This window comes from Schistocerca nitens, chromosome 6 (genome assembly GCF_023898315.1).
Source record: "Schistocerca nitens isolate TAMUIC-IGC-003100 chromosome 6, iqSchNite1.1, whole genome shotgun sequence".
In the NCBI taxonomy this organism is placed as follows: Eukaryota; Metazoa; Arthropoda; class Insecta; order Orthoptera; family Acrididae; genus Schistocerca; species Schistocerca nitens.
The window spans coordinates 421,688,663-421,713,320 of NC_064619.1; the positions used below are offsets into that span (position 1 = coordinate 421,688,663).

Sequence of the window (24,658 nt, forward strand, 5' to 3'; positions counted from 1 at the left end):
TTATGTACACTTGCCTCTCTACTACAATATTACTACAAGTCACATTCTTGTGAAGAGTACTTTCGCTCCCCACAACATCAGTATAAAGAACAATAAATTGCTCATATATCATGAGGCTTTATCTAAAATTGGTTTTGAAACTTATACCTTTGCATGCATGTCCTCACATGCATGCCTTCACCCACAGGGAAGACTTAGCTTCCAAAAATTAAAAAAAATTCATACATGCTCACTAGGGAGACTTTTTTTGTAAGAAAAGTAAAAATAAATCTTTCTCTCATTCTTTGTTACAACAGTGTTTTTTCATCAGTTTCAATTAACATGTGACTTCAAATTATTAATTTATACATGCAAATATACATACTTGGTTGTACAGGTAGTTTTTTTTCAGCAAGCATATTCCAGTGGAGGACTTTTGTTTTAGATGATAATAGGTTATTTAAATTTTGAAATTATGATTTCTGTTTATATAGTTTCAAAGAGACAACATTCCTCAGACCAAATAATTTCTTTGACTTAGGATACACCAAACGATAAGCATTAGGGTGTGGGTTTTCTATGACTTCAAAAGGCCCAATATAGATATCAAAGAATTTTTTTAATTTTTTAATTTTTGATTTTTCATAAGATTTGACCAGAACAACATCCCCAATTTTGAAAGTGGTTAATTTTACCCTATTGTTACGTCTTTTATTCCTCTTTTCCCCTTGTTTCCTCATAGTTTCCCTGGCAATATCTTCTCTCTCTTGCATAGTTAAAGGTGTACATTTAGGAAATTCAATAAGTTCTGATACAAGATTTGGAGGTCTAATATTGAACATAATCTCATACGGTGAAAATCCTGTGGAACTATGTTGTAGGCTATTCATAATATCTTCAAAATTTCGAATGTGCTCAAACCAGGTTGGATGTTTATGGCTGCAATAGGTTCTACAAAGTCTCCCAATTTCCCTCATATATCTTTCTGCAGGATTGGTGGACGGAGAATAAACAGATATAAGTATATGCTTCAATTTTGATCTTTCAATAAACTTTTTCCAAATTTTAGAGGAGAACTGTGAACCATTATCTGATAATATAGCTTTTGGTTTACCCACCTGTGCGAAATAATCTCTTTCAATTTTTATTATAATTTCATGGCTAGTAGCTTTTTTCGCTGGATATAGTTTAATTAATTTTGAAAATACATCTACCATAACAAGTATGTAACAGTGACCACCTTTACTCTTTGGTAACATTCCATATAAGTCCACTGCGATAAGATCTAAAGGTTTTTCCGGAATAATGTTTTGCATCTCTCCACCACATCTTTGATTGCTCACTTTAACTCTCTGACATTTGTAACAGGTTGCCATTTCTTTTCTTACCTTCTTTCCAATATTGTAAAAATAAACATTTTCTTGTATCTTTTGAATGCACTTCTGTATCCCACAATGACCAAAACTTTCATGTATGTAAATGATCAGCTCATCAGCATCTGCCTCTGGCCAACACAGTTTCCAATTATCAGAATCTACATATGTTCTCCGAAATAAAATTCCCTTATGTAATTTGTAAAATTTATCAAGTTTCTCATACCCCTTCTTGCCTAAACATTCTTTGATTAATTTCCAACTCTGATCCAAATTTTGATTTTTTTCTAATTTTGTTACACATAGCTCTAATTGTTTTCTCATTTTCCACCCCTTTCAAGTATCTAATTTTAAATTGCTTTTCCTCCTCTTGTTCAAAAATCTCATTTTCTCCCCCAATTGGTAACCTTGAAAGTGAATCAGCTACTACATTCTCAGAACCTTTTATGTGTTTGATTTCAAAGTCAAACTGTTGCAGAAATACTGCCCATCTGGTCAATCTACTGTTGTATAATTTGCACTCTTGTAAGTAACTCAAAGCTTTGTGATCCGAAAATACTATGGTTTTATGTCCAATAAGGTAAATTCTAAATTTTGTAAAAGCCCAATGAATTGCCAAAAGTTCCTTCTCTGTGACTATAATTTTTCTCATGCTTGAGCAACATTCTGCTTGCAAATGCTATGGTACAATGTATCTTAACTCCATTCTCTACTCTTTCTTTAAATAACTCTGCTCCAAGCCCATATTTACTTCTATCAGTGTTCAAACAAAATAGTAAATTAAAATCAGGTCTGTGTAATAAGTGTTGCTTCCTCAACTCTTGCTTAATTTTATCAAACTCTTCATGACAACTTTTATCCCAAACCCAAACAGTGTTTTTCTTAAGTAACTGACTTAAACATGGTGCATTCAGACTCTGATCACTTATATGTTTTCGGCAATAACCGCATAACCCAAAGAACGACTTTAATTGTTTTTTAGTCTTAGGAATAGGAATTTCTGAAATTGCTTTAATTTTTTCTGGATCTGCCAAAATTCCCTTGTCTGTGACAACATGACCCAAAAATTTTAATTCAGAAACTGCAAATTTACATTTCTCTAATTTCAATGTCATCCCCCCTTTTCTAAGTTTTTCACAAACTGACTTCAAAATCGAAAAATGTTCCTCCCAATTTTGCCCTGTAACCAAAATGTCATCTACATAAATTATCAGTTTAGATGCAAGTTGTTGCCCCAGTACATGATCCAAAGCTCTTATAAATTCGGAAACAGAAGAATTTATTCCAAATCGCACAACACAATATTGGTAACTCTTACCATTGTACAAGAAAGCAGTATATTTCCTAGAATTAACCGAAAGTGGTACCTGATGAAAACCCGAAGTTAGATCCAAACTTGACATATATTTTATATCTGTAAATTTATAGAGTAACTCATCAATATTTTTGGGATGGTCTGTCTGTCTGAACAAAATTTTGTTTTAGTGTCTAGAGTCCAAAACCAATCTTACTCCACCATCTTTTTTCGAAACCACTACTAGAGGATTATTATATGCACTGATACTCCTTTCTATTATATTATATCCTTCCATCTTTTTCAGCTCTTTCTCAACAGCAGGTCTTTTTGATATTGCAATACTGTATGGTTTTATGAAAAATGGTTCATGAGGTTTTACCTGAAGCTCACACTGATAACCCTTTACCCTACCAGGTATGTCACTGAAAACATCACTGTATTCCCACAGCAGATTTTCTAACTGTTGTTTTTGCTCCCCAGATAAATTTTGTGTTTCTGAAATTTTCAAATTTACTAAATTCCCAAATTCAACTTCATCAGTATCAAATCTATGAATTTCAATATTCTCCAATCTATTTTCTTTTAGTAAATTGATACTGTCAAAATTTCCATTACTCTGATCACCAAGTGTGTTCACAAAATTTGTCTGAATGTATTCCCTTTCACTAATTTCTATCAAAAGTTTTCTTCCAACCCAATCAAATGCTGTATTTACTTTTACTATCCAATTCATACCCAAAAGAAAATCCTCATTAAATTCCTGAATTACAAAACATCCATGTGTGAACAACTTGCCTTCAATTAAAAATGTCACTAAAGCCTGGCTTTTTACCAATTTACTGCTCTTCCCAGTAGCACCTTTTATCTTTACCCCAACAAATGGCATTTCAACAAAATCTTTCCCCGCTTTCAATTTCTTGCTTAACCTTTCAGATATTCCCGAAATCTCACTTCCTGTATCAATTAAACATTTACCAATCCATGACCCAATTTGAACTTTTATATAAGGACTGCAAAATTGATCACTTTTCTCAGAACCTGTATCCTCATGTAATAAATAACTTTCAATTTCCCCAAACCTATACTTATCAGAATCATATGGTATATCATTACATGTATTATTTGTCACAGTTATAAAATTTGCACAAGATACAAAATTGTCATTAGTACTCTCTATTATCTCAAATAGCCAAGAATTTTCATCCAAATAACATTGTATACTATTGAAGTACTTATCCTTCAGCTTTTCAAAAATAAAATATCTCATCTTTTTCCACCACTCAGGACATACAGTTTCACATACATTAATAAGAATCTTTCTAAAGTTCCTGTCAAAAGAAATAGTTTCACTGTTCAGCCATATATTCATAAGAAATGTGTGTGTGTCATTAGTATCTGTCAAAGTTTCACTTAGGCTAGAAGTTGTATATGTGTCATCATTATTTGTGTAGTCAAATTCTTTACCAACAACATCAAAATTCACACTTTCACATACACCCAGCTTGTGAGCCTTATTCATCCTGGTAACATCCCTGGGCATTTCTATAATATTCTCACTATTTAATCCATTTTCAACCATGTGTATACCCAACTCCCTATTTAAACTAATGAAATACCTTTCCTCAACATCATCATCAATACCATTACTATCATTATCAACTTTATCATCGACATCATTATCATTATACATATTCAGGTCATACACATTCAAATTATCCCCCAAAATATAATTTCCCCTTTCTAAAGTTACCAGATCCCTTTCACCAATATTTTCATTCTCACAGCATGCATTCTCTCTTTCATTCACACACGTCTCTGAACTACTACAAATTACATCATCTGACAAAGTGTTGTTCTTTTCTGCCCAAGTGTAAAACTCTGTCAAATTAAATGAATCACAATTACTTTTATCTACTGTATGTTCTCGTGTACTGAAAATTTTATCTTTATCAATATCATCATTATTTTCCTCTTGAAATTTCTTCAATAAGTAACAACTAATGACCTCATGTGATAGCTTAGGTTTGGAACTGTCATGTTTGGGTTTATGATAGTCACATCCATTGGTCCTTTCATCATGCTCACCTTCTGCCTCAACCTTGCGGACCTTCAAGGGGGCGTCTACTCGTTTTTTATTTCCTGAATTACAACTTGTTCTTGCTTGAACTGCTGATTGTGGTTCTGCCAATGTCTCTGATCAACATTTCTGTTCCCATTCTTATGCCAAACATTACCTGATTGTTGATAGTTTCTATTGTACTGATCTCTAGCAAAATTTCTGTGATTTTGATCCCCAAAGTGTTCTCTATTTTGTTGATTATTTCCGCGAAAATGTTGTTCTTGTTTTGGATAAAAAATTATGGTCCTTCTTTTGAAAATTGTTATATCCCCCTGAATTTTGACTGACACCATGATAATTGTTTTGTTCCCTTTTTTGAAAGTTATCATTTCCCCAATTTTGACCATTACCTCTCTGAGTAAACCCACTGTGTGTTCTTGTTGTTACCCTATCCAACTTTTCAATATAATTGAGAAACTGCTCTACATTACTATCAGGACAATGAACTAAACTCAACTGCATTGCTGATGGCAATCTTCTCTTTAAGGTATCAATTTTGATCAAGTCATCCAAAGGTTTTGTTAAATGAATAAGTTTTTGAAGTTCACTTTTGCAAAATTGTTTCATGTTCCCATCTGATTCTCTATAGTTTCTCCCATTCGAAAATTCACTTTTGATTCTAGTTTGTTTAAGATCATCCCAAAAATTTTCCAGAAATTTTGATTCAAATTCTGAAAAGGTCATCCCCAAAGTTACAATCTGGTTTGCCCAAGTCAAAGCTTCCCCTTCCAAGAATTTTTTCACAAATTTAATTTTCATATCATCTGGTGAGTGAGGTAAAAAACAATCCTTACAATACTGTATAAAATCAACGGGATGTAAGGGTCCATCTACCGAAAAGTGCTTCACTGGAATATTAGATACAAGATTGCATGTGTTGACATTGTGATTTTTGCTTTGAAATTCAATGTCAAAACTTTCAATTTTTTCGCTAAGTTCTCTGACATCTTTTTTGTTTTCTAAATCATTGCACTCTACTTTTTTTTTATAAGTAACCAAACTATTGTCAGTTTCTTGTTGTATATTTTTTACTAAAACTTTTGTATTCTCATCCAAATTTTTGATTTCTCCTTTTATCTCATTAAAATCAATTAAATTTCTTTCCCTATCTACCAGTAACTCATTTTTTACAGTATTAATTTCATCGCTCAATTTAGCATCAATTTCACTTACTTTTGCTTCCACAGATTCAATTTTTTCCTCAACACTGCCAACTCTGTTCGAAAGATTACCCACTTGGGTATTGACTGCTTGGACTTGCAACAAAATGTTATCAATTTTTTTATCCCAGTAAGTCTTATTGTCGTCAACTGATTGTCTAATTTCTTTCGTGAAATTTACAAGAAAACTTTTTAAATCAAATTGATCGGTTCTTTCTGTTTCATTTGACCTGTCCTGATTTTCGAAGTCTATTAAATTACTGCTTTCTACTTTAGGTACAATACTCTCGAAAATCTCATAAGTCATTGTGAAGAAAAAAAAAATTATACACAACAATACAAAACAAGATAAAAACATTGTTTTAACAAAATACGTGGGTTTCGTGACTTATCTGGAACACTCTTCTACTGTTGCAAATCCACGTTTTCCATCCATGTGATTGTTGACCAAAATTCTTGAAATTACTTCTTCTGTCGTGAACTATATTTTTTGCCGAAACATTTCTTCTCCAAAACTTTTACTTCCCGATGAACACAAATACTGTAACACACATTCTGAAAAAACTGGTATTAACACACAAAAATTTTCTTCCTCGTAGCACTGTTGAAGATCTCGTGAACACAATATCCTGGCTACAGTCCCCAGTTGAAATATTGAATCCCGGCTGAGACACAAAGTTGAAATATGCTCACTTCTTTTTATTTACTCAAATTTGGCATATTTAGTGACAGTACCTTTTCCGTTAGATGTATACAAGGCGATATTAGTCTTGGCTTCAGTTGTCTAATGAAGTATGATTCCACAATGCATCTTTGTCAGCTGCAGAAATGACCTGGTTCAACGTGTTTGCCTCATTTTCGGTGCTTCAAATACCATTTCTTCGAATGTAGTTTCTTCTTATAGTTTGTATAAAAAAAATAGTAACATAATTCAAAATTATTTATGACGGCGACCTTCACATTGCTCTTGTGTCAACACACACCTAGAGTTAACTGCCGACTGAGTACAGTCAAAGATGACTCCAGCATCAAAGACATTTTACACAACACACAAGCTTCCACTTGTAATCAGTCTCTTTGCTATTCTTCGATACATTTACTAATAGTAATCAATATGCTTTAATTCTCAAAAATATAAGTAAATTAACATATAATAAGGCAAATTTATAATAAAAATTCTGACAAAAAATATAAGAAAACATTTACAATTTAGTATCGACAAATCCGGTAAAAATATACCACATCTCCCAGATCCATTACACTGTCAAATTATAAGAAGAGAGGAGGCCAGTTAATCGCAGTAATAGGGAGCTTATTAATAACCCTGACCCCAGGCATGTGGCTTGTGCTTTCAACCATTATTTCTCAAACATAGCACTTTAGTCATGTTCCCAACAACACCTGAGGGGCCGTCTAAAAATTATGAAGGGGCTTACCTAATACATATTCAGTTGGTGCCGATGATGTACCAGATGCTATCATGCAAAAAGTAATGCCACTTCATAAGGAGGTTGCAAAATGTGAAATTGATAATTGTAGACCAGTTTGTTTTGTCAGGTTTCAGTGAAATTATGTAAAACATTTTGTTAGATGATTAATAGCAGTCTTAAATAAAGGAAGGCTGATGAATGACTCACAACACGGGCTCAGAGCTGGAAAAACAACCCAGTCAACAATTTTTGTCTTTTGAAATGGATTACTAACAGCAGTTGATGATGTATGTAGAATATTTCCCGATCTTCATAAAAACTTTGATGTTGTTGATCATGACATTCTTTTGCATAAGTTACATGATTGGAAATAGAAGCCAGTCCGAAAGGTGGATCTAGTCATACCTCAACAGCCATCAACAGATTACAGAAATAAAATAAGAAGATAGTGAAACACAAAAAGTTTCTAGTTTTTGCAATAATGAGCAAAAAATCAATTATGGAGACACACAAGGGTCGTTCCTGGGACCTGTCCTATATCTATTGTATGTAAATGACTTGGCTGCTAAAATACCTAATGGAGCCACAGTATTCATTGCAAATGACACTAATATTGCAATTAAATCACACATTGACAAAAATCTACAGGAAGCTGCAACATCAGTTTGCATAGTTTAGCACAATGGTTCAGGACCAATAGGCTCTTCAAAAATTGTGAAAAAACTGTGCTGCTAACTTTCACATCATACGGAACTTCCATCTTGCAAACCCAGTTTTCACCATTGAAGGAAAAAAAGTTTCAGGGGTGAGTCATAAAAACTTTTAGGCATATTCATGAAGATTTAAAATAGGAGATACACTTCTATAATCTAAATAAAGAAAACTGAGGACAATTACTTCTGCTGCTCGGATTCTCACTCAAAATCCAAATTGCTCATTCATGGTCACAGTGTTATTACTATTGATGAAATAAATAATTTTGTAAGCGAAATCCACAATTTAAAAAAAAATTAAAATACAGAGCAATAAAGAAACAAAAAGGCAGGGATTCCTGTAGCCTGCTTTTTAAAAGTCTGAAAATACTGCCTGTACCTTGTTTGTATAAATATATGAAATACTAATTTTTATAAAAGGAAGCATTTTAAGAAAATAAGGAAGTTCAAACATAACTGTGATTAACACACATTTGAAACTAGACAGGAGGTTAAACCTACATATGAACCTATTAAGTACAAACTTACGGAAAAGAGGAATATACCATACTGGAGTTATGTTATATCACCATGTGCCTTCATACTTAAAATGCATTTTCGTATTAAATACATTTAAGGTAAATTTGAAACAATTTTTGTATGACCACTGCTTCTGCTGTCTCTGAATTTCGGGAACATCATAATAAGCAAATGTAATTTATCTGATATTGTTAATTATGTATTATGTCACTTTATCGTACACTTTATTTTGACACTGTTGATCATGTAGACTTAATTAATAACTACTGCTGTTATATGTACAAGCAGTGTATTAAGGAATGATTTCCTGGACCAAACTAAATAATGTATTATCTTACTTCTTCAACTGAACCTTGTCATCCCATTTTTGCTGCTACATTTAGAAAGTGAATGTTACAAACATTTGAAACTTGTAAATCACCATTCACAACACTGTGATTCAGCTTAATAGTTGTTGTGTCTTGTACAGTGATAGTGTGTCCTGTCTACTGTTTCATAGTATCCCTTATAGTTTTAATCTTATTATGTGCAGTGGCAATTTATGTCAGGACATACCTGTTTCAGGACATCTTATTGACTTTCCTTGAAATATTACAGTATTTTTTGTATAATGCAAGTAATGTTAGATCTTGTTTATCCTGGCCTTTGTATAAATTTCTCTTTTCCTGTTACAACAAATTTAACTCCTTTACTTATCTATATCTTCCTCTTTTTTTTTCAAATACTTTCTGGAGAATGTTTTAGGAAAGCTACATTAAAGTACTGACACAAATTTGCTATAGAACATACTGAATTTCACATTATCATCTTTTTCTTAAGACATTTTACCCTGTTCTCATTAATAAACCTCACTGCTTTGTATGAATGCACCTCAGAACTGTAAGGTGCTACAGTGTTAATTGTGCATCATGATCAGATAGTCCATTAACAAAAGGAAGCATGTAAATTGTGTATCATGATCAGATAGCCCATTAATAAGTGGAAGCATGTTAATTGTTTCAGCCTGAGCACTGTTTATAAAAATGTTAACAATCAGGGTCGTGCTATCTTGGTGCATACAAGTTGGAAAATTGAAATCAGATTGAGACATACAAGTAATGATTCCAGGGCTTTTCTTATGTCCACTATGTGGCCTGTTTTTGACTTTGTTTAAAATAAAACATATCTTCCAATTAAGCAGGATTACTTTATGGCTTGTGGCTTTGCCAGAGTCACCTGTAAGAGCACTCATTATCTCTCTAATTGCTTGGTGTTCAGTGAATATTCATGCTCCCAGACACGTGATGCTAACCATTCATCAGCAGTGTATCTGTGCCCGCTCACAACAGCGGTGGCTTCACAACTGAAACAGTGCAATGCTGAAACAAAACAGCATAGTACTAGCATCAATACTTTTCATCAGCTTCAAATTAGAAGTACCAGTAAAACAACTAATGGACAGTCGAGAGAGGCATGGACCGTATTGGACAGCCTGTACATTGTACAGTGTATATACTTCCGTGCTTGTAAGTGTCAGCCGCTTGTGATGACACCTAAAAGCATCAGTTGCAGTGTGCATCTCAGGCAAGCAGAAGAAGCTAAAGAACAGATATTTAGTGTATCTGAGGAAATTGCAGTTTTTGGACATTCTAAAATTTCAAGACAACTCAAGTTACATTCACTTTATATTCCGTATGCACACAAAAAAATGTGGTAGTTGGATGATAGTTAACTGTCAGTACAGCATACAGCTCAAGTATCTTATAGTCACTTTGCTCTGTCCATATATCTCAAGCACTCCACACCTGAAAAAAATATTTGTTAATGATAGGACTTGTGGAACAAATGAATGTATTAATTAAATTTTTGGAATAACATAATTTGATTTTTTAATATTTTGAGAGATAAGTTGCATCATTTGTAGTTAAATAAAATGGTAAACCAAAATACACCGGTAGGGTTGAAGAGGTGATTTGAAAACTAATTTGTTATATTATACACACATCAAAAAAAGTTTTGCATCACCCCAGTTCCCAGAACTCCTGAAAATAGACATTGACTGTGGATATTGTATCACAGACTCAGTCCCTTTGATTGTTCAGAGATGTCACTAAACTCGCCCAAAGATGTAAACAACCATGCATGAACATCACCTATTAGACGGAGGGGTCCGACAGCTGATGAGTTCCAGTCATTCCACCAGGAAGGAGGTACACTGTTCCTGTTGTTGTAGTTCAACCATGCCTTGATTGTCAATACCACGGTTCGATTGCATCCGCATTGTTACTTTGTGCCAGCAAGGACTCTCAACAAGGGAAGTGTTCAGTCGTCTCGAAGTGAACCAAAGTTCTAACATGGAAGAGAGACAGGAACTGTCAATGACATGCCTCGCTCAGGCCGCCCAAGGGTTACTACTGCAATGGATGACCACTACCTATGGATTATAGCTCAGAGGAACCCTGACAGCAACACCACGATGTTGAATAATGCTTTTCGTGCAGCTACAGGAAGTCATGTAACTTCTCAAACTGTGCTCAATAGGGTGCATGATGCATAACTTCACCCACTACATCCATGGTGAGGTCCAGCTTTGCAACCATGACACCATGCAGTGCAGTAAAGATGGGCCAACAACATGCCAAATGGACCACTCTGGATTGGCATCACATTCTCTTCACCGATGAGTGTCGCATATGCCTTCAACCAGACAATTGTCGGAGACGTGTTTGGAGGCAACCTGGTTAGGCTGAACGCCTTAGACACACTGTCCAGCTAGTGCAGCAAGGTGGAGGTTCACTGCTATTTTGGGGTGGCATTATGTGGGGCCGACGTATCCCACTGGTGGTCCTGGAAGGCGCCGTAGTGGCTGTACGATACGTGAATGCCATCCTCTGACCAATAGTACAACCACATCAACAGCATATTAGGAGTCATTTGTCTTCATGGATGACAATGCGTGCCCCCATCGTGCACGTCTTATGAATGAATTTCTTCTGGATAATGGCATTGCTTGTGTAGAGCAGCCAGCATGTTCTCCAGACATGACCCCTATTGAACATGCATGGGACAGATTGAAAAGGGCTGTTAATGGATGACACGACCCACCAACCACTCTGAGGGATCTACGCTGAATCACTGTTGCGGAGTGGAACAATCTGGACCAACAGTGCCTGGATGAACTTGTGGATAGTATGCCACGACGAATACAGGCATGCATCAGTGCAAGAGGATGTGCTATTGAGTATTAGAGGTATTGTGTACAGCAGTCTGGACCACCACCACTGAAGGTCTCACTGTATGGTTGTACAACATGCAATATGTGGTTTTCATGAGCAATGAAAAGGGCGAAAATGATGTTTATGTTGATCTCTATTTCAATTTTCTGTACAGCTTCCATAACTCTTGGAACCAAGGTGATGCAAACATTTTTTCAATGTGTGTAATTCATAACAATACATTTTTAAAAACTGCAAAGAAAATGCGTGGAAATATACACACATTCATTGTTTTGTTAGAATGATTTCAATAAGCTGGCTGCAAAGAGAGAAATGGATAATTTGAGGTTACTGCCTATTCGCCTGCCACTTCAGAAGTCTGTTTCAACTCCATCAATACTTGCCGTGCGGGACATGGTGGGTGAGGCAGTTACAGACAGTACGCCTGCAATTCCAGCGTAAGTTTTCCTTTTTTTTTTATCTATGCACGACTTTTACAAAATGTTTCAATTTTTTCATGTTTCTTCTGTGCACCAATTGCCGCAATTAGGCATGATTTATGCTACAATTTCCTGCCATCTGCTACTGAGCTGTCAATATGAATTGCTTTAATATGACAGATAGCAGTTAGCTATCAAGAATGGTAAGGCATCTTGAAATAATTTCGTGAATTTTATGTCATAAACATTTGAAAATGTACAGATCTATAATAAATTTATCAGAGATGTACTATGCAGAATCTTAGATGTTTTCAGTTCTGTTACTTTATGCAGTTAGAATGTGTAGTCAGGTATCTAGTAGGGTTGACTGTCACCTCACAAATGAAAATTTAATGTGTTGAAAGTTTGAGATAAAATGTGTACACACTGGCAGAACTCAAAGTTTCTCATAGTAATAATAATAATAATAATAATAATAAAACCAGACATGAATTTAAGAGGACTAACATTGTAACATAACATTGTTGATTCTTAAGTAGAAAACAGTTCAGGGACTGAGGATAAGGATTGAAAGCAAATTTTTTGGTTTGGATGTAAATAAGTGATGCCACTTAGTGCTATAATGAATATGTGTTTTTGTGTTGTGAAGACTTCCATGATGTGTTTCAGAGCTTTGCTAGTAACTTTTTTTTGCAATCTGCAAATGTTGGAGAAAGAGATGCTGACTTTGTCATGTCCAAACAAACTCTGATTCCATTAGACTGCATGACTCATGAAAATATTAATTATAGATGTGGAAGACAGTTGATTTTCTTAAATGACATCAAATTGTGAAGTACTGCATCAGCAAATGTAAATTACATTGACAGTAGACTGCTATTGGCTGATTGCTAAAATGATAGAGGATGTGCATCTCAAGTGATGTATGTTGTAAGTCTGCTTTCTATTGTAACAGGCCAGCAAAAGAATGAAAAAAAAAAAATTAAATATCTCTGCCAGCTTTTATCCAGATATTTATGTAATTATGCTGTCACTGGGGAACACAATTTGTCAATGAATAGATTTCAAAAATGCAAGCTGGAACTTATTTTAAGAGGACTTTTCTTTATTTGTATGTTTATTTTTAAGGATCAAAACTGTGATAAATTACGACATGCATGGGATAAACCCAGGCTTATTTGGTTATTGAAGTTATTTGCAATATGCTCCAGCATTTGATTTTTTTTATTGTTACTAAGCATTGGCATGAATGAATTTGCTTGGCTTTCTGCTTTGAATCTCATGTTTATTGCTTACGCTACAGTGGAACTGAGAGTGAAACGGAAGAGGAACTTATGCCATCAGGAAAGCATTTAGTTACCCCACACATCAACATAGCTTTGGATGAATTCCTGACTGAGTGAGTATATTGCAGCAACCATTATTATAAAGATACAAATAATTATGTTTTGCAGCTGTTTCTTTCAGTTTGTTGTAAGTTTTCTTGTAAGAATATATGCTTATGCAATATCATTTTGTGCCTTAAAAAATCTGCACTTCCATGACTACTGCATCAGCTTAGGCTTTGTGCTGCAGGATTTTATTGTTTGTGGCAGCTTTGTGACTGCTAAATAGTAGGTTCTTTCCAATTGTGCTTTATGTCCTTCATCATATAGTCCATTTTGGCATTTTCTATGGATGAGTGTTGGTCGTAAGCTTTGAAGTAATGAAAGTTTCAACCATTGTTGTTATTTACGGTGGCTGATATTGATTGACCATTTCAACACCTGTACATCAGTGAAGAGACTAACCATTAAGCTCTGAAAAAAGGATTGTACCAACCAAATAGCAGGTCCCAGAACACAACTGATAATATGCTGTTGCCACTAACTTGGTCAAAGGAGGAGTAGGCAGTAGGCACAAAGAAATTGGCCACAAAATATGTATCACAAAATTAAAATTAACCATGTGAATATAACTGATATAATAAGGGTTACACACAGTCAAATGCTGGGTGGGATGCAGGAGGTGTGGGAAAGAGGTATGTCAGGGTAAAAACAAAAAATAGCCGGAAGCAAAGAGAACATTATAAAATAAGAAATGGAATGTATTTACTCAACATTTCGTCTACAATCAAACTTTATATTGGAACGGAGTTTCTTGCTTGTCAGTTGATATGATTAACCTACAGACCTAAATGAGAACTGTCAAAATATTAAGTGCATTTAACTTTTTGATTCTCAATGTCTAGATTGTCACATGAAATTTATAATCAGTAGTATATCTCCAATCAACAGATGTGTCAGATCATTTCATAGAATCTGTGTTGAAGATAACAATTATAGATACAGAGAGCCGAAGGCATTTACTTTTCTCCATAAGAATATTCATTATTCAGGATTGCCCATTTTCAAGAACTTATTAGCAAAAATAATACAAAAATTAAGTACTAATAGTAGTGGAAGTTTAAAAAGATGCGAAGGGTTTATTTTTGTCTGACTCATGCTGTGTAAATGAATTGCTTACAAAACTATTCTACAGATATCATTGATAATATCATATGATCTAAGTTCTTTGTAACATTTGACTCCTGCGCTCTTTAAGTGTGATAATGTATACCATATAAGTTAAAGTAGTGTGAAATTTGGCTATAGTAGCCTAGGAATTATTTTGTGCTATGTAATAAGCAAAAAATTTACATGTTTGTAATAATTATTGTATTAAGCTGAAAATGAAAACGTATTCCAGTATGTTTTACATGCTTGATGACCATTTCACTTAAGATCTGTGTAATGGACATTGGATCTTATTGTATCAGTTCTTACTTGAATATGTATTCTGTATTTTTAAGGTAAGAGAAGGTCCTTGGTGGAGTCTAATGTACGAGCTAAAGCTGATAATTCGCTAAATAAGTAAAGTGCTAAGACACCAATAGGTATATAAACATGACTGAGAATGTTGCCTCCTTCAGAGCTGTGAAGTACATATACATGTACTGCTACATTGTCCTGACTGACTGCATTGTGCCATCACTGCAACTCTACTGGGTTGATGGGCAGTGTGGAATGGACTGGATGAGGGAAGACAGGAGGAGGGAGTGTAGGGGAAGGGTGGCTGAGGGCTGGGAGGGAGAGGCAGCAGGTTCATGGGATGGGAATGTTGCACCCTTGAGCTCATCCTGGCTAAAAATGGGAAATTGTGCACAGCACACACCAATGTGGAGGAGTGGATTGGGAGGGAAAGATAAAACAGAAGAAGAGAAACACTGAGCAGCAGGTGTGAGCCCAAGTGAGTGAAATTAGGGGCACAATGTAGTCTGGTGGGACTGTGTTGACTGCACAGTTACAGGTGTACACTATAGCTCTGAAGAGGAATTTGCCTTACTCTTGTTTATGAGCCTATTGATGACTTGGAGCATCAGCTGTTCAATGAGTTGTTATCTTTATTCTGCATTTTGTTTCTTTGACATGTCTCCCATCCAAGAGGGTCTCTTTTTTACAGATCTGTGAAACACACAATGTATTCAGTGTGAATATGCCCTGAGGTTGTGCAGTATCCTGCTAAGCATACACCTGAAAATCACAGCAATGACTTTGGTAGCTTTTTCTGCCACTTGAATCATTTTGTTTCCTCATACTGATATTGGTGCCTGAGAGCTTTGTATTTTGATGCTATAGCATCATATTTCATTGACTCTCAGCAGTCATCTCTGCTTAAATTTTGTATCTCTCTCAGTATCCAAATTCATCATACATATTCTCATTTTTCATTCTACACTTTGTGATTCATATTAGCTTTATAATGAGCTTTTTTTCGTTATCTTGTTAGTTCCAGTTTTCATTGCTTCTTATTTTCTTACAGTGCCATTATTTCATGACTGAGAGGAGAATAACAGAATCTCTTCCGAGTATCTATTGATGAACTGTTATCTAAGCAGTTGTTAAACATTTTACGGTCAACATAATGTTATTTTGATTGTGAACTGAAATAGGTACGGGATCAAAATGAGCTTCCATTGGACATATCTATGAGAGGAATTGGATACCCCCATTTGGTTTTGTCTTTATTCCATTATTTATCATAATTATATGTATGTGTCAGGAGTCAAGTTATTGTATGTTATAGAATAAATTCTTATTTCACAATTGAAATGCACAGCAGTAATAATAATAATAATAATAATAATAATAATAAATTTAAGATGACAAACAAGTTATCATTTTAGTCTGTGTCTCTAGGAGATAATAGATATGCGGTGGAGTTGCAGAAAAGTTGTTGCCAGATATAGAACAAAAATCATAAGCTATCATATCAGAATCAGTTCTTCTCTTAACTTACACACACACACACACACACACACAAACTAACTCTAGGATTGCTCTCAGATTTCTTCCAACACATAAAAGCATTGTACCAACCACCCAGGAAATGCATTTGTGGACAGAATTAATGCACAGTATTATATAACTTTGTAAGTATATGCATGATGTATGTGTGCACATGCCTGCAAAAATCCTGAGACACAGAATGCTTTGGCTATCACATCGTCTCCACATACAGACTCCCAAACACACCTACCCACAGCCACATTTGGGTGTCTGTATGGTTGTGCATATCAATATGTGTAATCACATTGTAAGAGTGGTAGCTTAAAAATTATTCATATCTGTGTGCCGTCAAGTGTTTCCTTGCATCACTCATCAACCAGTCAAAGAAGATACAGCGCTTTTCCTTATTTTTATTTGTTGTTTCCATCCTAAAACCCCCAGAGATTAATTATCAGAAGTCTGAATTATTGTTGTAGCTATTCGTACCACACCCTCGTCCTTGTCTCGTTGTTGTAATCTGAATTACCTTGCACTTCTGCGTACAACTTCACCACATACTCACTTTTTTTCTTGTTTTAGGATCCTGAGTTACTCTGCATCTTCAGTAACAACTCTACCATCTCCTTGCACTCTCCATTGTGGCATTTTCCTTTCACTCCCACTGATACCACAATTTTTTATTCTGGCAGCATAGGATTTTATACTGATTTTCAACCGTGTTCATTATCTTTACTGCAGTGTTCCACCATGCTGATGAATATGGCTTTTATGAATATTGCTGTTCAGGCTTAACATTAATTTACTATGATGTACATCTCCAGGGATGGCATTCTGATCATTTGGAAGGTATTGAAATTAATGTTTTCAGAATTATAAATTTATTTTACTTTCCAACAAAAACAACCAGATACAGTCCTTTCAGCTATACATGAGGCAATACAAATTAGTAATTATAATATTAAGCACTGTTAAATTTAGATATAGTAGTGGAGGGTTATTTATATTCCATTCATTTTCAGTGCAGCATATGACCATCGATCTGGAAAGAGGCGGAAACGGGGCAGTATCTTCTTTCGGAAAAAGAAGGTAATAGTATATTGAATGAAAGTCAGTATTAGTATTGCTGCTTAATATTACACTTTTATTGTGTCTGAAATAAGTGTAATATGATCTTGCACTAAATTCTTTCTTATTCATAACCTTATCCTACACTACCACCCCCTTATCTCTCTCTCTCTCTCTCTCTCTCTCTCTCTCTCTCTCTCTTTTGACTCATGCCTTTGTGTAATTTATTTATTTATATTCAATCGCTTTGCTATTTTCCCCTCAGCTTCCAGTAAAAGTACCACCAGTGTTTCACACATCATTTGTAGGTAATTCATTGATTTCTGAATAAAATTTAAGAAGGCAAAGTTCATGGAAGTCTTGTAATCAGTAGTTAAAAATGAAAATTGAGATTTCTTCAGTTTAATTAATTGTTTAGGCAGGTTCCTGCAGTTACTGTACATTGAAATGTACTACTTGTAAGTTGATCAATGTGGTTATCATAGTTTCTTCTCAGTATCCTCTTCAGTAGTGTGTCAATCTGTAATGGTAAAACTGGAAAGCTTAATGAATACCGCTCCCCAATCCTATTCAATTGGGGAGTGGTGTTTGCTCAATAATGTACATGACACTACAATATTGGTTTCACATTTTCACCCTTTTATTATCCTTAATGCCCTATTATTGGCTCGATGACCAGTTTCTCAACTTCATGAGATTAATGGCACTTAAACCAGGTCAGTGCTCACAAACAGAGTCTAATGGCAGAATTCATCACATAATTTATAATGCTATTGAAGCAGAGTTTTTTAGAAGCTCTGTCCACCAATTAGTAGTAGCTGTAACAAGTCATCCAAGCAAAATAATTATGTATGACACAAAGTCCAGTCCATTTATATTTCATATGTGTATAAAGCTGAGTGCATGTGTTCATGTCCGGGATCTCCTCCCAAACCCCTGATTTGATTTCAGCTAAACTTGGCATGGGAACAGCAGGCCTCACAAGTACCAACACTATGGGGTGTATAATCTCCTAGTTCTAATACAAGCAGATGTTTGGGCAAAATGTGTTTTTATCCAGTCCATGGAGTATGGGCTGCCTTGCGTGACAGTCATGTTGTGTGGGAATAGTATTAGCCTGTCAAATGAACCTGATATGCAGGGCAGCTTACGTGTCACGGGCAAGGAAAAGTTTTCCGGGACTCAACAAGTATACTGTCCTGCATGATCAGTATACTTTGTTGGAGTAGTATTGTGCTGCTGTATCAATTTAATTTGCATAGTGGCCTGTATGTCAGTGGCAAATAAATGATTTTCAAGCCCCCTAGTGCACAGCCTGCATTGCATGACAGATGTGTTTCAGTACCATCAGCCTTCCTTATTGCACTGTATTCAGAGACTGTGTGTACTGATGAGTGTGGTTGGGAAGAGATGGAGAGGATTTGATGGACACAGTGAGAGGGAGGAGGGAATGGGTAGAGTGTGTGGAGGAGGGGGAGACACATGAGGCAGGTAGAAAAGGGAGAGGGGAAGATATGGTCAGAGGGAGGTGGGTAGGAGGTTGTGATCAGAGAGAGGCGGCAGAGAAAATGGACAAAACAAGGGGGAGGAGGAGATAGAGCAGGGATAGCAGGGCAAGATGCTAGTGCTACCGCAGGGAGCGTGCAGGGACTTGGTGGGGGCAGGAAAGGGCTATTAAGTGCTGTGGAGGAAGGGAAAAGGGAGGGGATAGGAGTAGAGAAGGTGAAAAGACTTCAAGGTGCACTGGCAGGATAAGACGAGCATAGTATTGGAGTGGAAACAGGGAAAGGGATAGGTAGATGGTTGAGAGAGACTAGTGAAAGTTTAGGCCAGGTGGATTACGAGAATGAAGAATATGTTTTAGGGAAAGTTGCCATTGTGCATTTCAGTAACGCTGGTTTTCGTAGGAAGAATCTAGATGTTTTGGGCTGTGAAGTGATCAATTAAAGTGAACCACATTATGTTGGGTGGCATGTTAAGCAACTGGGTGGGCCAGCTGTCTCTTGGCTATATTTTAGTGTGGTCATTCATGTGGACAGGCAGCTTGTTATCTGTAATGCTCATGTGCAAAGTGGCACAGTGTTTGCAGTATAGTTGGCAGATCACAGAGCTACTATCACAGGTGGCCCTGTCTTTGGTGGGGCAGGAGATGCATGCAACAGGACTGGAGTAGATGATAGTGGGATGATGTGTGGGATAAGTATCGCATCAAGGTCTGGTGCAGGGATGTGAGCCATGAAGAAAGGGGTTGAGAGCAGGCTTGGAATAGGGTGGTGGAATACAAATGTGGGAGGATAGTGGGGAGGATTTTAATCATTTCAGGGCACAGTGACAGATGATCAAAACCCTGTAAGAGAATGTGGCATCTTGTGTTAAGGATGACCAGGTGAAGTTAATGTGGGAGAAGGTGTCAAGTTTCTGTAGGACTCTGGATAGGGTGTCCTAGTCCTCTGTCCATATCACAAAGATATCATCAGTGAATGTAAAAGAGGTGAGAAGTTTGGGATTCCGGGTGGTTGGAAACAATTCCTCTAGGTGACCCGTGAATAGGTTGGCACAGGATGGTGCTATATGGGTACCTGTTGCTGTTTCAGATTTGTTTGTGTTGCCTTCAAATTGAAAAATCCAAAAATTTGTTAGTTTGTAATTATATCATCCAAAAGAAATTGAGCCTGGTTTCAGTGTCCAGAGACTGTGGTCACGTGTGTGTGAGTTGATTTGCGTGAGTGTGTGTGTGTATGTTGCCTATATTCGATAAAGGCCTTGTTGGTCAAAAGCTCACTTTCCAACAGTCTTTTTGTTGTGCGTATCTGCGACTCAGCATCTCCACTATATGGTGTGCAGCAACTATTCTTCTCATAATACTGTTACATTCCCTCCTGGATTTTCCATTGTTCGATTTTAAAAAATATTTCTGTGGTCGTTTGTTACATGATCACAAATGTAAAAAATTCTCGAAAGTCTTGGAATTTCTGAAAATGATATCTTGCAAACATTGATAACTGGCAAAAAATCATAGAGATTCTCAATTTCATGATGAGTGAACTGTCTATATACATAATTAAGTTTGTACAGAACCCTCAAGGTGTTAGTTGTACTTGCACCCGGACAATTTTTTATTCTAGCTGTTCTTCACCCTACTTTCAGGGTCATGGCAACTCTGTTTCTCTAAGTGACTATAGTTTCACTTGCATATGTTACCTCTTGCTGAACCGCTGTCTTCTAGTGTTTTAATTTTGTTTTGATTGGTAGATATTTTTATTGTATGTAGCTGTGTTAGTTTTGGAGCCTTTACAATTTTATTGGTCCTTTCTTACCAGGCAGGGTCTTCATTCAAGGTGTATGCCATAATTTCTCCTTGCTATTTAAATTGTTTCATATATTTATTTTTCTGTTATCTATTATTACTTAGTTTATTACTAGTGGGCCTGTTACCATCATGTCAGTCTTTTATAATGATATCTGGGGTCCAATTTTTTGTGTCAACTTATTTGATTTCTGGCTTCATGTATGTTATTAGCTAGTAATGCTAAATCATCTGTGACTCCTAACAATTTAAATTTGTTTGATCTTTTATGGTTCCAATTTGTTTTATCTTTGATGGTTCCAATTTGTTTTTTCTTAGGATTGTCTTTGTAACAATGTCTCGGGGAGTATTCCAGAACAGTTGAAGAGTAGTTGTAATTGACTGTCACCCTGTCTTAATCCTGTCGTAATTGTAAATGGCTCAGATAGTTCTCTGAATTGATAATCTCAAAGACTGATATTACTAATGTTTTTGTGGCAACTGGTAATATCATGTGGTAGCAAAAACCTGTGCATTTTTGCCTTATTTATGCACAGAAATAATGCTGGCACATTACATTTGAGCCTCCTTAGAGATTACAGATACTACATCACTTAAGCACTTAGTTTGAAAATATGTTTCTGATGGTCCAATGTTTTAATCTTACTCTGTACAGTCTTTAGAAATTTTGGAAGGTCTGACTAAAATGACAAGAACCCCAAAGAATTAATAGTGAACATAAAGGTTTTAAGGTCCTGTTTTGTATCAGGCAGGTGCATGCCCATGAGCTGAAAGATTTCTGTTATCATCTTCTCATTGTTAAGTACAGAAGTTAGGATTTTCATGATGTCTGAAATGAGCACAAGGGAGTCTCTAGCAAGACTTCTACTTTCATTCTGTATATTCTTGTTTGCACTGACTGTTCTGGGAATACCAAATTGTGGAAGTGATTATTTCATTCTGTTCTAGGGATCTCTATTGCTGAAACTTAGATTGTCTGTTGTAGTATAAATCATTTATCGTCAGATGTGTTAAAGTTGCTTTGATAATTTACTTCTCCTTTAGCATAATAAAACATTTAAAACTGTCATTTGTGTTAATAGGACAAAACGAAGAAAGTTCCCCATCAGTGGGTTTCAGCGTGTTATGGATCTGCACATGCCTGTGATTGGTGCTCCAAACCTGTCACAAACAAACCGGCACTATACTGCGAGAGTAAGTACATCATCAGAGTCACAATAGAACAATATCTTTTATAACATTGTAATTGAAGAGAGTGTGTTTTATAATTTTATTTTATGTAGTAATAATTATGAATCCGTGACAACTTGATGTGTATCCAAAGGAAATGAAGCCGGTAAGTGAAAACATTTTGTGATGATGTCTCCATTCCCAAAAGATTCCAGATTTTTCCTCCATTTGAATCTCCAACAAAGGAATACCAATATGAACATGGCTTTGCAAAAAATAGTGAAAGAGTAAAGCTTTATGAAGTGGAGCATGAAGTGTCAGAAGACTGGTGATGGTGGGGAAGCTAGAAAACGGAAATTCAAAGACCCCTCTAGATGATAGGAGTCAGTGACAGGAATGGAAAGAATGAAATATTCTCCATAAAATTTCTGATCGATTATTGTCTTTTATATTTTATCTTATCTGTAATGCAGCAATGGTAACAGGCCCACTAGTAATAAACTAAGTAGTAATAGATAACAGAAAAATAAATATATGAAACAATTTAAATAGCAAGGAGAAATTATGGCATACACCTTGAATGAAGACCCTGCCTGGTAAGAAAGGACCAATAAAATTGTAAAGGCTCCAAAACTAACACAGCTACATACAATAAAAATATCTACCAATCAAAACAAAATTAAAACACTAGCATTTACAGTATAATGATGCCTGCTAACCCCTTATCATGTTTGGCATTGGTATATTCTTTAATTGAGTAGGCTACTGGTACATCTTTAACTGTCAACTGAAATGTCCTGTGTCTATAGTTTGCCACTGCTGTTGTTTTGAATAAAGTTTATTAGCAATGGTGGTCAAAGACTTCCAGTATAAAGAGCCACCCTCATTATGCTAGTGGCCTTATCAAAGAGGACTGAGGAGAGGGTAGACATACAGAACACTTCCTTAACCTTATGGCAAAAGATGGAAGAATGAGCAACAATCAACAGCATGAGAATGCAGAAGTAATTTCGTATCACTGAATTAAAGACACTTGATGTGTATCCAAAGGAAATGAAGCCGGTAAGTGAAAACATTTTGTGATGATGTCTCCATTCCCAAAAGATTCCAGATTTTTTCTCCATTTGAATCTCCAACAAAGGAATACCAATATGAACATGGCTTTGCAAAAAATAGTGAAAGAGTAAAGCTTTATGAAGTGGAGCATGAAGTGTCAGAAGACTGGTGATGGTGGGGAAGCTAGAAAACGGAAATTCAAAGACCCCTCTAGATGATAGGAGTCAGTGACAGGAATGGAAAGAATGAAATATTCTCCATAAAATTTCTGATCGATTATTGTCTTTTATATTTTATCTTATCTGTAATGCAGCAATATGACAAGGAAGTGTACTCTCACCAGTGCTTTTTAGTAGTCAGGGAGAACAACACCACAAGGAAAGTTCATCTAGAGTCAGCAGTAGGTGAATGAAAATCATAACATATGTAGGTGACATCATGACTTGAGGAGACAATGAGCAGAAACTGGAAGACCAGCTTCATATTTGGCAGAAGGTAATTGAAGAAACACATGTGGAAGTAAGCTTAAGAAAATGTGAGGTAACAAAAATCAGCAGGGAAAATGAAAAAATGAAGGATATAAGTTGTGTTGGAAACGTTATTAAAGAAACAGATGCTTTTGTACATTCATGAAGTAAGCTAACAAGGAAAGGAAACATCAAGGAAGAAACTTTGGAGAGGATAGAAAACTGCTCAAAAGTTGATTATTGTGTATCAGACATAATTAAGAATTGGAAAATACGTGTCAAAGCAAAGATAACTTTATACTGATCACATTATCAACAAGTTTTGACCTATGGATCAGAAGACCATATGGGAAGACCAGAACAAAGTGGAGAGACCAGTTAAAGGATTGAGTGAATCTCAGAGTACTACAGTGGGAGGAAATGCTGAACGATAGACTGTGAGATAAGACGACAGCAAAAAAAGGAGGCAGACGCAGGTGAAGTGACCCTTGTTTCAGAAATAAACTGCTTTCTACTGTATATAAACTTTTCTTTTTATTTACAGTATGGTGACCAGTTTCGCAATATCAGATCACATCTTGAAGTGTACATCTACAAGATAGGAAACGTGTTGTTGTTGTTGTTGTTGTGGTGGTGGTGGTGGTGGTGGTGGTGGTGGTGGTGGTGGTCTTGGTGGTCTTCAGTCCAAAGACTGGTTTGATGCAGCTCTCCATGCTACTCTATCCTCTCCAAGCCTGCTCAGTACCTCCGCATTAGTTACATGATCGACCCATCTGATCTTCAGCATCCTTCTGCATTACTACATTTTGAAAGTGTCTATTCTCTTTTCATCTAAACTGTTTATTGTCGATGTTTCACTTCCATACATGGCTACACTCACAAGAAATACCTCCAGAAAAGACTTTGCTAACACTTATATCTTTATTTGAAATTAACAAATTTCTCCTCTTCAGAAATGCTTTTCTTGCCAGTCTACATTTTATATCCTCTCTACTTCGACCATCGTCAGTTATTTTGCTCTCCAAATAGCAAAACTCATTTACTGCTTTAAATGTCTCATTT

General features: G+C 35.8%; 1 protein-coding gene across 1 annotated transcript in view; it reads left to right on the top strand.

Moving 5' to 3' along the window:
• Positions 1–24,658, top strand: part of LOC126262284 (rho guanine nucleotide exchange factor 18) — a 628,397-nt gene that overhangs the window by 355,442 nt on the left and 248,297 nt on the right. The window contains exons 8-11 of the mRNA XM_049958802.1: positions 12,085–12,242; positions 13,528–13,623; positions 17,551–17,617; positions 21,986–22,097. Of these exons, the coding sequence (XP_049814759.1) occupies positions 12,085–12,242; positions 13,528–13,623; positions 17,551–17,617; positions 21,986–22,097 (433 nt within the window). The remainder of the gene's footprint in view (positions 1–12,084; positions 12,243–13,527; positions 13,624–17,550; positions 17,618–21,985; positions 22,098–24,658) is intronic.